At 35.3% G+C, this 13831-nt stretch overlaps 1 protein-coding gene across 2 annotated transcripts; it reads left to right on the top strand.

Moving 5' to 3' along the window:
- Positions 1 to 2317: 2317 nt before the first annotated feature.
- LOC148628206 (WASH complex subunit 1-like) lies at positions 2318 to 13344 on the top strand. 2 transcript variants are annotated; one of them, XM_088584622.1, is made up of 4 exons: positions 2318 to 2473; positions 7731 to 8281; positions 10703 to 10911; positions 11441 to 13344. In XM_088584622.1, exons 2-4 carry the CDS (start codon positions 7740 to 7742, stop codon positions 12151 to 12153), a joined length of 1464 nt encoding a protein of 487 aa, XP_088440748.1. In that variant the 5' UTR covers positions 2318 to 2473; positions 7731 to 7739; the 3' UTR covers positions 12154 to 13344. The 2 variants fall into 2 exon arrangements, with proteins under 2 accessions (XP_088440748.1, XP_088440738.1); XM_088584612.1 differs by having other exon boundaries at positions 2320 to 2438.
- The last annotated feature ends 487 nt before the right edge of the window (positions 13345 to 13831 follow it).

The following is a 13831-nucleotide window of genomic DNA, read 5'->3' as shown; positions in this document are numbered from 1 at the left end:
GGAAAAATGCAGGGACTTTATGTATATCAATAATTAAGTGAGTACATCATGTATTCCTTGGGAAAGTATTTTTTTATCAATTTAAACCGAATTAAGATCGGAATTGATATAGCAGCTCGCCAGAGCCGATAAGTTCGTAAAGTTTTTTAGCATATGCAACTTTCCCTGACAACGCGCCGCGAAAAAGTTCTATTGACTTACCCCGTTAAAGTTCAAATGCAAAAATTTAGGCCCCCTTTACAATTATTTTTAAAATATCAAGTTTAATTCCTTGTAATTTAGCGCCAATAAACAAAACCAATTAACAATTTTTACACACATTTTTAACACTAAATATGTTGATTAATTTAGTTTGAATTAACAACGATCCAATTAAAAACAGTTGGCCTGTAACCTCTTATCAGGACCTGTTACTGGTCATTTACTTTCGATATCCAAGCAACCGAAAATACCCGGCCTGTTTTGCAACACCAAGGATTTAATTTACAGTCTACCATTAAAATCCTTGAATACACGGAGAATGAAATTTTTAGTTAAACGGAAATGGCCGAGTATTTTTTTATTGAATTAGAGGACTCGATGCATTCATCCAAACAAACTGAATGTTGCGCAAACTGGCACACTGCTACGATCCAGGTGAATTTTTTAGTGATATTTTAAAGATTAATTGAATGTAATTCGTAATCAGAAGGTGAATTAAACTTCAATCAAAGACTTTGACGTTTCATGTAACAACAGCTATTCAAAATTAAAAGACAGCGTCTAAAAGGCCCGAAGTACCATGAACCACGCTCCATAAATTGGAATTATAACTTTCAAGTTCTTATGGATGCCGTGGGGAACTACGCAAGAAAATAAACAGAACGAGAATACAACGACATTGATTCTCTGTCAAAGTGGGTAAAGACCGTGAGGTTTTTAATTTTGAAACGTATGAAAGTTTTAAGAAAGTCATTGACTGTCAACGATTGCTACATCAGTTTTCAAAGACCTCGATGTAGCAAAAACATTGTCTACTACACATGACAAATATGTTGTCGTACCAGCAGACAAAACCCAAAACAACATTGTTTTTGTCTGCAAAACGTATTACATCCAATGTTTATTATCAGAGGTAGATGCGGAAAATATTGTCAGTAATAAGACCTATAGCTGCCACTTCACTCTACAAAGAAGCGATAGTGGGAAACTATGTGATATCCTCTTTGGTCTCTGTACCAAAGACGATGAATGTGATCTACCTACTGGATTCCTAATCATCACAAGAATCCATATAAACAACGCTTCATAGCTGGATCTGCAAACGTCTTTCAAGACTTCTAACTTCTATACTCACAGCCGTGAAAGAGGGACCCCAGTCCTACCACGATATTTGTTACTATCGTATTAATCCAATGCATGTGCATATCCAGAAGAAATTCAAAAAAATCTTATGGAACTCCCAGTTCAAGGCACCTAGAAACAAATATGTTGTTCTTGGTAGACTTAGATTCCTCACGCTTTGATAAAAAAAAATAATTCCAAATCATCTTCGTAACATACCGAAAAAGATGTTTAAAAATGCTAAAGTTTTTGATCGACAACATATTTTTCCAGTATGGCGGACGCGTTTTTCAACAAACGATAAAAAATATTACAAACACTGGATAGTCAGCATCATATCTTAACCTATACACTTAGAGATCGATGGTATAGGAAACTATTTACCAAACGATACGACAAACGCGATGACTTTTCGTTCCCTATTGTCAACTTTCCTTGCATCTGTCGTAACATCCCTTTAGCACCTGTGTATGTAGTTTTCATATCAAAACTCATACGTTATGCCAGAGCTTGCCGTAAAGTTCTACTCAAACTTTTTGTATCGCGCTTGACTTCTTACAATTAGGCTTCTGTAACATGTCTGTTCCCGGGTTATAGGTTGCTACAAGAATCACTAAAGAAGTTTTGTGGTCGTCACCATGAACTCGTGGATCGTTGCAATGTATCCATCTGCACCATGAAAACTGATTTGTTCAACGTGTCAGTTTTCCTTTCCTCTTGATTACTCTTTCATTTATTTATTTTTAATCAAGGAGTTAAATATAATCTACAACAAAAATCCTTGATTTAATTTTAATACAAATGTATACATACTAAATTTCTATGGCATTCTAGATCTCCAAGGTTACTCTATAGGCTTATAAAAAGTTATTTATATATTTTTAAAAGTGTATTTAGTATTTATATATCATGTTTGTGACCAAGACAAAAAAAAAGATCTTCTAGAACCCTCCTCGGTCGGAATATGTGTTCTACGTCAACGAAGTCACACCGGATATGACAAACATCGCATTGATAGCCTTTCTCGTGACCAATACTTGCAGTATCATTTAGCATTTTAAAGTTTGTGCGGTCGACCATTTGTCAAATTTAATATCAGATTGTCGACACTGACTGTATGTATTCTACTCGAAGGATGTAAATTTAAAAGGTATTCGTTGGTCAATGGTAAATTCAGAACTGCTCCAAAAACAATGAACATACGCCCCTTCCGACACCGTGCTGGCTCGCTATTTTCTTAAACAGTGCAATCTCTAGATTGTTGTACAGGGAACGGAATTTAATCCCTTTATGTTTTAGGAATATATATTCCTTTCTTCTTTTGCCTACCCTGAACTTGACCTTTTTATAAGCGACTCGACTGGTGTTTCCAAAAAAGACAGAAGAGGACGCTTACTTACTTACTGCCCTTTACGCCACTGGCATGTAGGGCAGCAACGAAGTTCCTCCACTCTTGTCTATCATTGGCAAGTTTCTGTAATGTGCCCCAAGTCTTCTTATGTTCTTTGACTTCTGCTTCAATGGTGCGTCTCCAGGTGATCTTTGGGCGTCCTCTCCTGCGTTTTCCCTCAGATGTCCAGAATAGGGCTGTTTTTGTGTTGTCTTTTGGGTCTTTTCGCAGGACATGTCCTAACCACTTCCATCTTCGTTTCATAATGATGGTGGCCATGTCTTCTTGTTGGCATCTATTAAGGAGGTCCTGATTACTGATCTTAAGAGGCCAAAATATTCTTAGGATCCTCCTCAGACTCCTGGTGTGAAAGGTTGAGAGTTTGTGTTGGTCTAACTCTGTTATCCTCCAGCACTCTGACCCATAAAGCAGGATAGGCAAGACGCAACTGTTATACAATTTTAGTTTGGTGCGGATAGTGTACTGTCCTGATCTCCAGACAGGTTGCAAGCTATTAAATGCTCCTCTTGCTTTTGAGAGTCTAAGGTGGATGTCGCTCTCCGCACCTCCATCAGTTGTAACTATACTACCGAGGTATGTGAATTTGTTGGTAAAAGGTAGACATTGTTCGTGCAGTTTGATAGGTGTTGGTGTGTTTACATTCAACATCATAACCTCGGTTTTCTTTTTGTTGATGTTTAGCCCAATTTGTCCTGCAAAATTCTGAAGTTTCTTGGTCTTTTCTTGTATGTGTTGGTGGGTGTGAGAAAGCAAAGCTATGTCATCGGCAAAGTCTAGATCTTCCAGGATGGAGAAGGTATTCCATCTGATGCCTCTTGGTGTATCTTTCGTTGTTTGTCGCATCACCCAATCAATGGCTATGATGAAAAGTGTTGATGACATAACACAGCCTTGACGGACACCAGTTTTTACATTGAAATACATGTCGCTGTTGTTTCCGACTCTGCATCTGAAGTTTGTGTAGAAACTTTTGATGACATCTATAAGTTGTTGTGGTATTCCGTATGATCTAATTATTTTCCATAAACTTTCTCTATGTATGCTATCAAAAGCTTTTTCAAAATCTATATAGTTAATATAGAGTTGTCTCCGCCATTCAGTGCTCTGCTCAATAATATTATGTAGCGTGAAAATTTGGTCGATGCAGCCTCTACCTGGTCTAAATCCAGCTTGTTCTTTTCTCAATAGTTCATCTACAGATCTTGCAATTCTTTTGATGACAACTTTGGCTAGTATCTTACTTGGGATAGAAATCAAAGTAATACCTCGCCAGTTATTACAATCATTTAATGATCCTTTCTTTGGTAATTTTATGATGGTTCCTTTGTTCCACTCATCTGGTACTTTGGTCTTATTCCAGATATCTTGGAAGATGGGATGGAGAATTTTTGCGGATAGGTATGGATCGTTTTTAAAGAGTTCTGCATTGAGATTATCACTACCTGGTGCTTTGCCACTTTTCAGACTTTTGATTGCTGTTATGATTTCAGATATTTCTGGTGGTTCTATATCTATGTCAAGCTCTACTTCTGCATCTTTAATTTCCGGTTCTTGAGAAGGTGGTGGCCTGTTAAGTAACTCTTCAAAATGTTTTGTCCACCTTTTTTCTTGAGCGCTTTCTGAGGTTAATATGTTACCCTGTTTGTCTTTGACAGGTAAATTTGGAGATGATCTATTCTTCCCACATATAGTTCTTGTAATTTTGTATAATTTACTCTGTTCTCCTTTCTGTGCTGTTTCTTCTGCATTATTTGCTAGCTCTTCCATAAAATTCTGTTTGTCTGTTCGAACTAGTTTCTTAACTTCTTTTTGTATTGAGCTGTATTCTTGTTGGAGTCTTTCTTTTAGCCGAGGTGATTTGGTCTTATCTCTTTTGGCTTTAATCTGTCTTCTATTATTTATTGTTTTCCAAGTTTCAGGTGTTATCCAGTCCTTATGTTTTTGCTTTTGTCGCAAACCTAAACACTCTTTGCTTGTTTTTGTATATATGTCGGTTATTTTGTTCCATTTTTCATCAATATCATCCACAACATCTTCCAAGATATTTAACGCTTCATAGCAATTCTTGAGTGTTATTGAAAAGTCATTTTTTACCTTCAAGAGGACGCTTATCCACCGGTAAACCTAGTCCATTTTCCCAGGACCCAGTTTTTGGTGGGCTCCGAATTGCTAATTTACTTTTTGTTTTTTTTATATGTATTATTTTGGTTATTTTATGTATTTTGTTGCGTGTGTCTGTTTTCCCAGTCTGGTCTACATTCTTTTGATCTCCGCTAGAATCTTAAGGCCATGTGAGCTGATGCTGTCACTCTGCGTCAAGTCATTGCCTGTAGGTGTCATTGGCATAAACTTTTTCATACAAACTACTTGAACAATTGCAATCAAATATGGTTTGAATGTTCCTTTTTTATTTGCTAAAAAAATGCCCGCCATTACTAAAGATATACTATAGAGGTCAGACAGAAGCTTTCAAAAGCTTCTAAAACTGTTAGATTTAGCAAAATCTTAACATGGTTAGAAGTGCTCAGCATGATGAGATCTGTCTGTGGTCAAATTTTTGTAGTACTCTGTTAAGCCTTGTTGGAGTTATTGCCCTTTTTCAACATTTCTTTTCACTAGATTATTTATGTTATTACTTTAGAAAATCTTTTTCCTGGACACTTCCAGACCAATTAGAACCAAACTTGGTATGAATGTTCCCTAGGTATCCTCAATAGAACTGACACTGGGATTTATGATTCACTGTTACTAAAAATAGAACATAGGGGTCATATTGCAGAATTTTGCAAATAATGAGTTTATTGGACCTATGTGGAAATTATTAGGAAGATCTGTTGACAGATGAATAAGAACTATAGGTCTATATTTCTCTTCCTTAAAGACTACTGGGTGGATTGAAACAAAACTTAGCATGAATGTTCCTCAGAACAAATTTAATCTGTTTTTTTTTCATTTTGTTGTTTGTTTCAGCTAACTCCATGTTTGGCTGTGGCCACTCAAAGTTGCAATTGAAACCTTATGGAGAAACACATTTTGGCCTATATCTTTGCTTTTACTAAGACAAAAGTGATAAAAATAGGCAGAAATAATAAAAGGGTTAGCTTTAAGGAGGTAGACCTAGGGTAAGGGACATAACTTTTGAAATCAGTGATATGTTTGTTTCATATTCAATTTCACCCCAGCTTTTCAAGCTTTCCTTTGAAACAGAAAGAAATCAGTCCAAGTTACTTTGATGCTTACATGAGATTGATGTAAAATTGATGAATACAAACGTTCCAGTGATTTGTGAGACTTGTGTCCCTTACCATAGATCTACTTCCATAAAACCCAAAAGAATTTTGTCTCCACTTGATTAAACAAGATGGCCTTCAGAGGCCATTTAAGCCTCTGATTGGCCAGTTTTCAAAGATCAACTACTCTGAACCTCTGGTGCCAATGTCTTGAAACTTTATAGGGTTAATGACTCAATACCTTCTACAAACAATTCTTTTTAGTGTGGCTCAGGTGGCTCATTGGGTGGCTGTGGCCACTCAAAAGTTGCTATTGAAACCTGTAGGCGAAACACATTTTGGCCTACATATATTTTGCTCTTACGAAGCCAATAATGTGAATGACCAAGCTTAGCAGAAATAATAAAAGGGACTTCAATATCTGATAAAATTTTAGTTCTGCTTGATTGAACAAGATGGCCACCAGTGGCCATTTAAGCTTTTAATGATCAAATGATATGACCACATGATTTCAAGTTTTTCCGGTGAGCGATTCACTCTCTCTAGAGCTTATAGACGTTTAAAATTTTTAAAACAGCTTGGGCTAGCAGGCTCGTGGAAGTATCAAACTTTGTGAGGTTAAAATGCAGCTAAGGGTTTTAAATGTAATTCTACCAGATTTGCAAAAAAGAAAACGCTTGATTTTGTTACGTACATTAAGTATTTTACTATTGTGTATTTGGTAGGGGTTAACAATCCACTGGTGCCCATGCGTTGGTGCATCATGATCTTGTAATTTAAATTGATACCTGGGCCTTTTTATGATTTTGATCCAATGTCTCATTAATGACCACAAAAAATTTTGTTTCTCAATCACTGATCCATTTATCTGCTTTAGATTTGCTTCAAGTGTAATGGATTAATGCTATTCAATACCTATTGACATGTCTTAATGCCTTTTTTTGTACTTTATTGAAAGAGTAATCAAGGGAACCAAGGTTATAGGGGTAATCAAAAGAATGTAATCCAGGTAAAAAGACCAGACATGGAAAACAGACATACACAACAAAGAACATAAAGTAACTAAAAGCATACATACAAAGTAACAAAAGCAAATGAGCAGCTCAGACTCCACTAGTAAAAACTGGGAGCATGGACCGGTAGGATAAACATCCTCCGCTTTTCTAGAATCTTTTCTTGAAAAGTAAATGAAATAACACAAACAAGCCATGTCTGTAAAAATGGTGATACGAATCAGTTCATAAGCCAAGAATTGTGATATGTATCAGATTGTGGCAGAGTGAAATTGTTACATCCCTAGTATTTGGATTATATGGGTGTTTTTGATTATTTGTTATTTCACCCATAAAACTTGAGCATGTTCAGGACACAGAGGTAAAAAAAAGGTTTTGTTAGGGAGAAGGAAACAAGCATATTCTTATTTATTTTATTTTTTAAGCCTTTTTCATATCATTAAATTTTTTTTGCCTTATGGTGAAGGTAGAGTCAGTCATTGCATTGATGAACAAGTTCATAACACTTGAATTGCCCGAGAACAATGATGATTTTTAAAATTCTTGAATTAATAGAACTCTACTCTGTTAATAAGTTCCATCATTATGAATAATGTGATAAACAGAATTGTTCATGAAAATAAATATTAACAAAATTGAATTGATATCCTGAAAAGCAAAAATATGTAAGTATCCATTAAAGTAAATTAGTTGGCATTGTTTTGTTACCTAAAGATTGCCAATAATTTTACATGTACTTGTTAATATTTTTAGAGACATCAAATGCCCAATATGTCAGACCAAACATTCCAAGTGCCTGGGATTCCCCCAGATCTCAGAAAAGAGGAGACAATTCACCAAATAGCTGATTCTTTGGAATACTTGAATAAAATGGCGAATGATGTATTCCGAGGAATTAGTTCAAGAGTGGCAGGCAACAGAGCAAGAATCCAAAAGATCAATGACAGAGTCAACTTAGCCCAAGCCAAAGTCGAAAAGATAAAAGGTGGCAAAAACAAAGCCACAAAAGTATTCGCTTTATCAAAATATCCAGCAAATGTGAATTTAGAGGAGTATAAAATACTCTTTCCTAGTCATAATAAAAATGGTGTTAATGATGTGAAAAGACCTCATTACAAAGTGCAGGCAAAGCATAAACCTTCTGATGATAAAACATTGAAAGAAAAGTTACAGTTTTATAGTGTAGACTTTAATTCAAAGAAGAAACAAAAAGATGATGAAAATGTACTTGAAGGTCTTGGTGGATTGCCAAAGTCTGTGTCATCAATCAGTTCCCTACTGCTGTTTAATACTCCTGAGAATTTGTGAGTACCTCAAATACAAGGTGTACATGTACTTATACATGTACATTTTTATGTAAATCATAAATCAAAATCTGTCTGCAGTGTGTCTTGTCACGGAACTTTAAGATGCAGTAAGTTCTTCAGAAGGAGTTTGTCACACTGTCACAATTTTTTTCACATGTCCCACCATTTAGCAAAAAATGGTAACCGAAGGTGCCACCACCTTTTTTTTTTTGGTCATAATGTTTTCATTGTTTATTTTTCAAGAATGTACACCAATGAATAAAGACAAAATAGTTGACCCATTGAAACAGTATAAAAAAATCTTGTTCCCCATTCAAGAAAAAATCTTTTTACTCTTTTACTTAGTTAGCATTAAACCTGAAACCTTAACCCTCCCCCTTTTTGCCTTAACACAATGTTGTAAATCATAAATTAAAACCAGGGCTTGTTCCAAGAGTAATCAAGGGAACCAAGGTTAAAGTGGTAATCAAGAGAATGTAATTCAGGGGCAAAGACAGACATGGAAAACAGACATACACAGCGAAGCACATAAAGTGACTGAAATCATACAAAGTAACAAAAGCAAATGAGCAACTCAGACTCCACTAAAAACTGGGAGCATGGACCAGGTGCACCAATTATGTGTATTGTCATTATTTGATAGCACTAACACATGTATTTTAGGCCATATTTGTCTACTTGTGTCTTCTATAACCTGATAAACTCATGAAATTGGTCTGCAGAACATTAAACAAAAACACGATTCTCTACAAAGCTCCAACTGTGACTGAAAATTTCATAAAAAAACAAAAAAGTCAATAATATTATAATTTTGATATTTATTTACATGTAATATTTGTATTTGATATTTGTGTATTTTTATGAAAAAAACTGATATGACATGCATCATGTAATGTAAACAGATGTTGCATGTGTACATACATGTTCTTGTACATGTATTTGTCAGGGAAGCCTTAAAAGCTTTCTTCATGGTAAATGCAAATACCTGTAAATCTGATTAGAATCTGATAAGAATATTAGACAGACAGCATGGCATGGGGGTTTTGATCAATTAGTGAGAAATTATTATCTGAAAGACATTGATTTTATATAGGTCTTGTCTACCCTGACCGTCCATCTGTTTGTATACAGCCTTGGTGATCTTGTGATAGTGTGAATCCCTTCAGTGTTGGAAGTCCTAGTTTTGATCGATTTCATGGTCGTTAAGCCCCTCTGCCAAGCATGCAGCAAATAAGAGAATAATGACAGGTTTATTCAGAGTCAGAATGTGGTGTTCTGCCTACCTGCATGCTGTTGCTTCTGTGAGCTGGAGCATTAAAAATCAAACTAAGTGTGTTGAACTATTGCAAAGCAAGGCCTATTTGATCAATCCAGTGATCTTTTCGAGAAATTCAATATAATCTGCCATAGGAAATACACTACAATACAGTGCTCGCCTTGAACCACTAGACCAAAAGCCCAGGGCTGGTAAAATGATGTAAAAGTTTTTTTGGGGGCTTGTTGAATCCTATACTGTGCTCTATGTTAGTCATTGAGAATTTTAAAGAAAAGAACTAACAAGTAGTCAATCATCTGTTATCACAAAGTACATGTACATTTTATGTGCTCCTGTTAGTGGCCATGTTATTTACATGCATCTAATTGGATTGAAACTTGTATAAATGTGTACAGTTGGATGTGCAAGATACATTCAATTTCTCCTAAATTTATTTTTTCTTCTTTTTCCACTTAAGATGAGGAATATGATATGAATAACTGACATGATGTAGACTTTGAATTATATATACTGTGAAAGTGTGGTGGATACCAATTTTTGTTGATTATGGAATAAACACAATTTTGTGGATTTTTGAGGTTTTCAGTATACACATCAATGGGAATCTCCTTTTCAATGGGAACCAAATTTCGTGGTTGGACCTACCCACGAAAACCATGAAAATTGGTACCCCAGGAATAATAGTACTTTTACAGTAGTGTATTCTTTAAATATTTAAGTAGCACTCCATCTAAGAATTGTGCAAAATGTTATTCAAGGTTGGAAAGCCTGCATATTTTTATTTTTTATGTTTTGTTTAAAATGCTTAAGTAAACAGACAGTAACATGTGGCTTCTTGTATAATCATTGTTCATAATTAATATGAACTATCTAGAATGTACTGTAGAATTCAAAATAAACGGAAATACATTTTAACTCTGTAAATGAAACTAAAATACAATAGAAACTGCTGGATTTTCGATGTGAATTATCTCCTAAGAGCAGACAGATTGGAATGAATAATCATTTCTGTTTTATCTATAGACCTGTAAAGCATCTTAATAACAAAAATAAAATTTTGTAGCCTTTTTTAGGGTGTATCACATATTACAGAATTTGCATGATTCTTAAGACTGCTACTTAAAACAAAATCTTACTTTCAGATACAAAAAGTATGTAATGTTAGATCCTCTTGGCATTGTAACAAAGACACGAGCCGCAATAGAGGATGAAGATGATTTAGCCGATGCTCCAAGCACCATAGCTCACAGAGAGGAGATGCAGAGACTACAGGCGGAGAATTACTTCTACATGCCAGATATTGGAAATGTCCCAGAAATAGCTGTACCGGATTTCTTACCAAACTTACTGGGTAATATGTCTTAAATAGCAGGTTATTTTAAGGAAGAATGGGTAAAATGAGATATTTTTCATGGGCCTCTTTTGGTATTTGTGACTTGTAAGTTTTAATTTCTTTTTTTTACTGGATATATATACATGAGTAGTGAAGGAATATTAATCAGACACTTTTGTTGAATATTAATAGCTTTTTTCAGAAGAGATCTGACACATGGCAAGTCTACAGGGACAGAAAAGCATGAAATACATTGTAACAAAATTTTAAGGAATACTGACTTTTAGATTAAGTTAACAAAACAATTCGATAAAACCATTTCTAATGCAAAAAAAAAAAATCAGCAGTCCTTTTCACAAAAGTTCATAAGTTTACAATATAATACTTTTATCCATTATGACATCATAACTTCTGACTAATTTACACACTGCTGTTCCTTTGGGATATTGTTTTGTGGTCTTAACAAATAATTGGCTATTTTTTCTATTTGCAATATTAAGAATGCTGTACTGGTGCATATAAAATAATAAACTTAATCTCTTTCTAGGAGTGGCAGATGATTTATCATACAGTGCTGACCAAGGACCATCTATTGCACCATCAGTGTTCGGATCCAACATACCTGACCTACCCTCGGTTGTTCCAGAATCAGAAACAATACCCTCCGTACCAGACATTGTTCCTTCGGGAGCCCCAGGTCCTGCAGATTCTGCCCCTCCTCCCCCACCTCCGCCAAGTGGGGCACCACCACCACCCCCACCCCCTGCACCTCCTGCTGGAGCACCACCACCACCTCCTCCTCCCCCACCACCCCCAGCAGACATGCCTCCTCCACCTCCACCTGCTCCTCCTGGAGAGGATGGTGGAGCTGCTCCTCCCCCACCTGCAGATGTGCCTGCAGAAGTTTCTGATGGTGGTCGTTCAAGCTTGATGGATGCAATACGAAAAGTTGGAGGTGCAGGAAAAGCCAAATTAAAGAGTGTGTCAGAGAGGAAGGCAGAGAAAAAGAAGGAAAAAGAAAAGGCTAAATCTTCAGGAGGTGGAGAAGTTAGTTTAATGGATGCTTTAAAAAACAGACTGACAGACAGAAGAAAAGGAATTTCTGGTGGGGGCGGTGGTGCTAAAAATTCTGGTGACAAGCCAGAAAGTAGTCAACCATCTAGTAATAGTAGTGGTGGTGTAATGGACATAATATCTTCCAAAATTCCTCCTCCTCCTGCTCCACCAGGGGGTCATGATGAGGAGGATGATTGGGAGTAAACTTGGGTCAAGAAAATGTGATAAAAGTTCTATATATTTACTTGTTAAATGTTTCCAAGTTTGTCATGCTGTTGAAACAAACACTATTATTTGCTTTTTCTTTTCATTAGCACTTGGTTATTCTAGTAAGTTATATCAAAAGGACTGTGTTCCATTAAATGTGAAAAACTGTATTGAAGAGAATGATGTTTATAGTACATATACTTGGAATAGACTTTATTTTGTTGAGCAGTATTTTTGGATTGACATAACTTATTTCAGAATTTAAATTTCTGGTTTACAGTAACTTGAGAGCACAAACCAAGAAAATTTGAAGGAACTTTCGTTCTTTTTTAAAATTTTGTTGTATCTTTAAATATGAATCATAGTGTTTCAAGGAGCTTTTCTGTGTATCCTGTATTGGGTAATTTTCTAATAAGAAAAATAAACCTTATGTCACATAATGTGAGGGATGTAGATTGTAATTTTGTTAAATAACAAAACAAATACTTAATCCTAATGAAACAAATACTCTCACTGTATTAATTTCAAGTCAAGAGTATCAAAAAAATTTATAAAATTAGAGTTACATGAAACAAATGCTTTTGCACGATTTACAGTAACACAAGGTCCAAGAAACTTTTCATCTGAACCTGTATATATGAAGTTTTATGGGCTTTTACAATACATAAAATGTCTGTTTTTATTGACATTTGCCTTTGTTACTCTGTTAACTGTAGTATGTGTAAGGAGCATTGCTTTGATCATGCTTGGCATATATTAGTAGTACTCTTTTAATTGATTTGTATGGGATGGGAGTATGAAAAAAGTCAGTTTTGTCTTACTGGTATCACTTATATGTGAACTTTTTACCAGTCAGTAATGTTTAATGAAAGTAGCTTCATTATCTTATCTTGGGTTGTCATTCAAAACTGATTTAAGTTGACTGTTGATTTTATAGCCTTAAGAGAACAAAAGCATTAATTGTCTTGTTGCTGTAAGTTAATATTTCAAGTGTAATTGTTGAGCATATTTATGTTGAACATGTAATCGTAGAGCATATTTATATTGAACATGCCATTGACTTGAGCATATTTATGTTGAACATGCCATTGACTTTCATCATTAGAGAATAATGTACTGTAATTATAAATGTTATTTTATTTTGTTGAAGTACTATATGATTGTTGAAATAAAATATGAAATATGTTATTTATGTAATACTGGTAGTAGTGTGAACCTTCTTGTTCTCATGGTAGCATGCTTGCCTCAAGTGTGGGAGGTCATGGGTTGAATCTTCACTGGAGTGAGTCCGAGTCACACCAAAGACTTTAAAATTGTAGTCACTTCTTTTCGTATAGTAGCATACTCGTGTCAAGTGTTGGAGGTCATGGGATAAATCACTGCCCGAGTCACACTAAAGACTTTAAAAGTGGTAGTTATTGCTTTTCTGCCTTACATGTGATGGAAATAAAGTGATGATCAAGCGATCAATGAGTGCTTTGTAGTTTTGTGAATTTATTGAGTAATTTTCCTATGATACGAATTTTACCAATTCATTTAAGTAGCAGTCATTATAAAAATCAGATAGGAGGTGATTTATGCATTTAAAAAACCCAACAAATACACTCTTGATTTCTAAGTCAGAAACAGTTACAGACCACATAACCAGTTTTAGTTTGTCATTTGTTTTTTCCAC

The sequence above is a fragment of the Perna viridis genome, chromosome 1 (genome assembly GCF_037379345.1).
Source record: "Perna viridis isolate PV_CMFRI_1.1 ecotype Kerala chromosome 1, ASM3737934v1, whole genome shotgun sequence".
NCBI lineage: Eukaryota > Metazoa > Mollusca > Bivalvia > Mytilida > Mytilidae > Perna > Perna viridis.
Note: the sequence above shows the minus strand (reverse complement) of the source record. Positions and strands in the feature narration are given on the sequence as shown.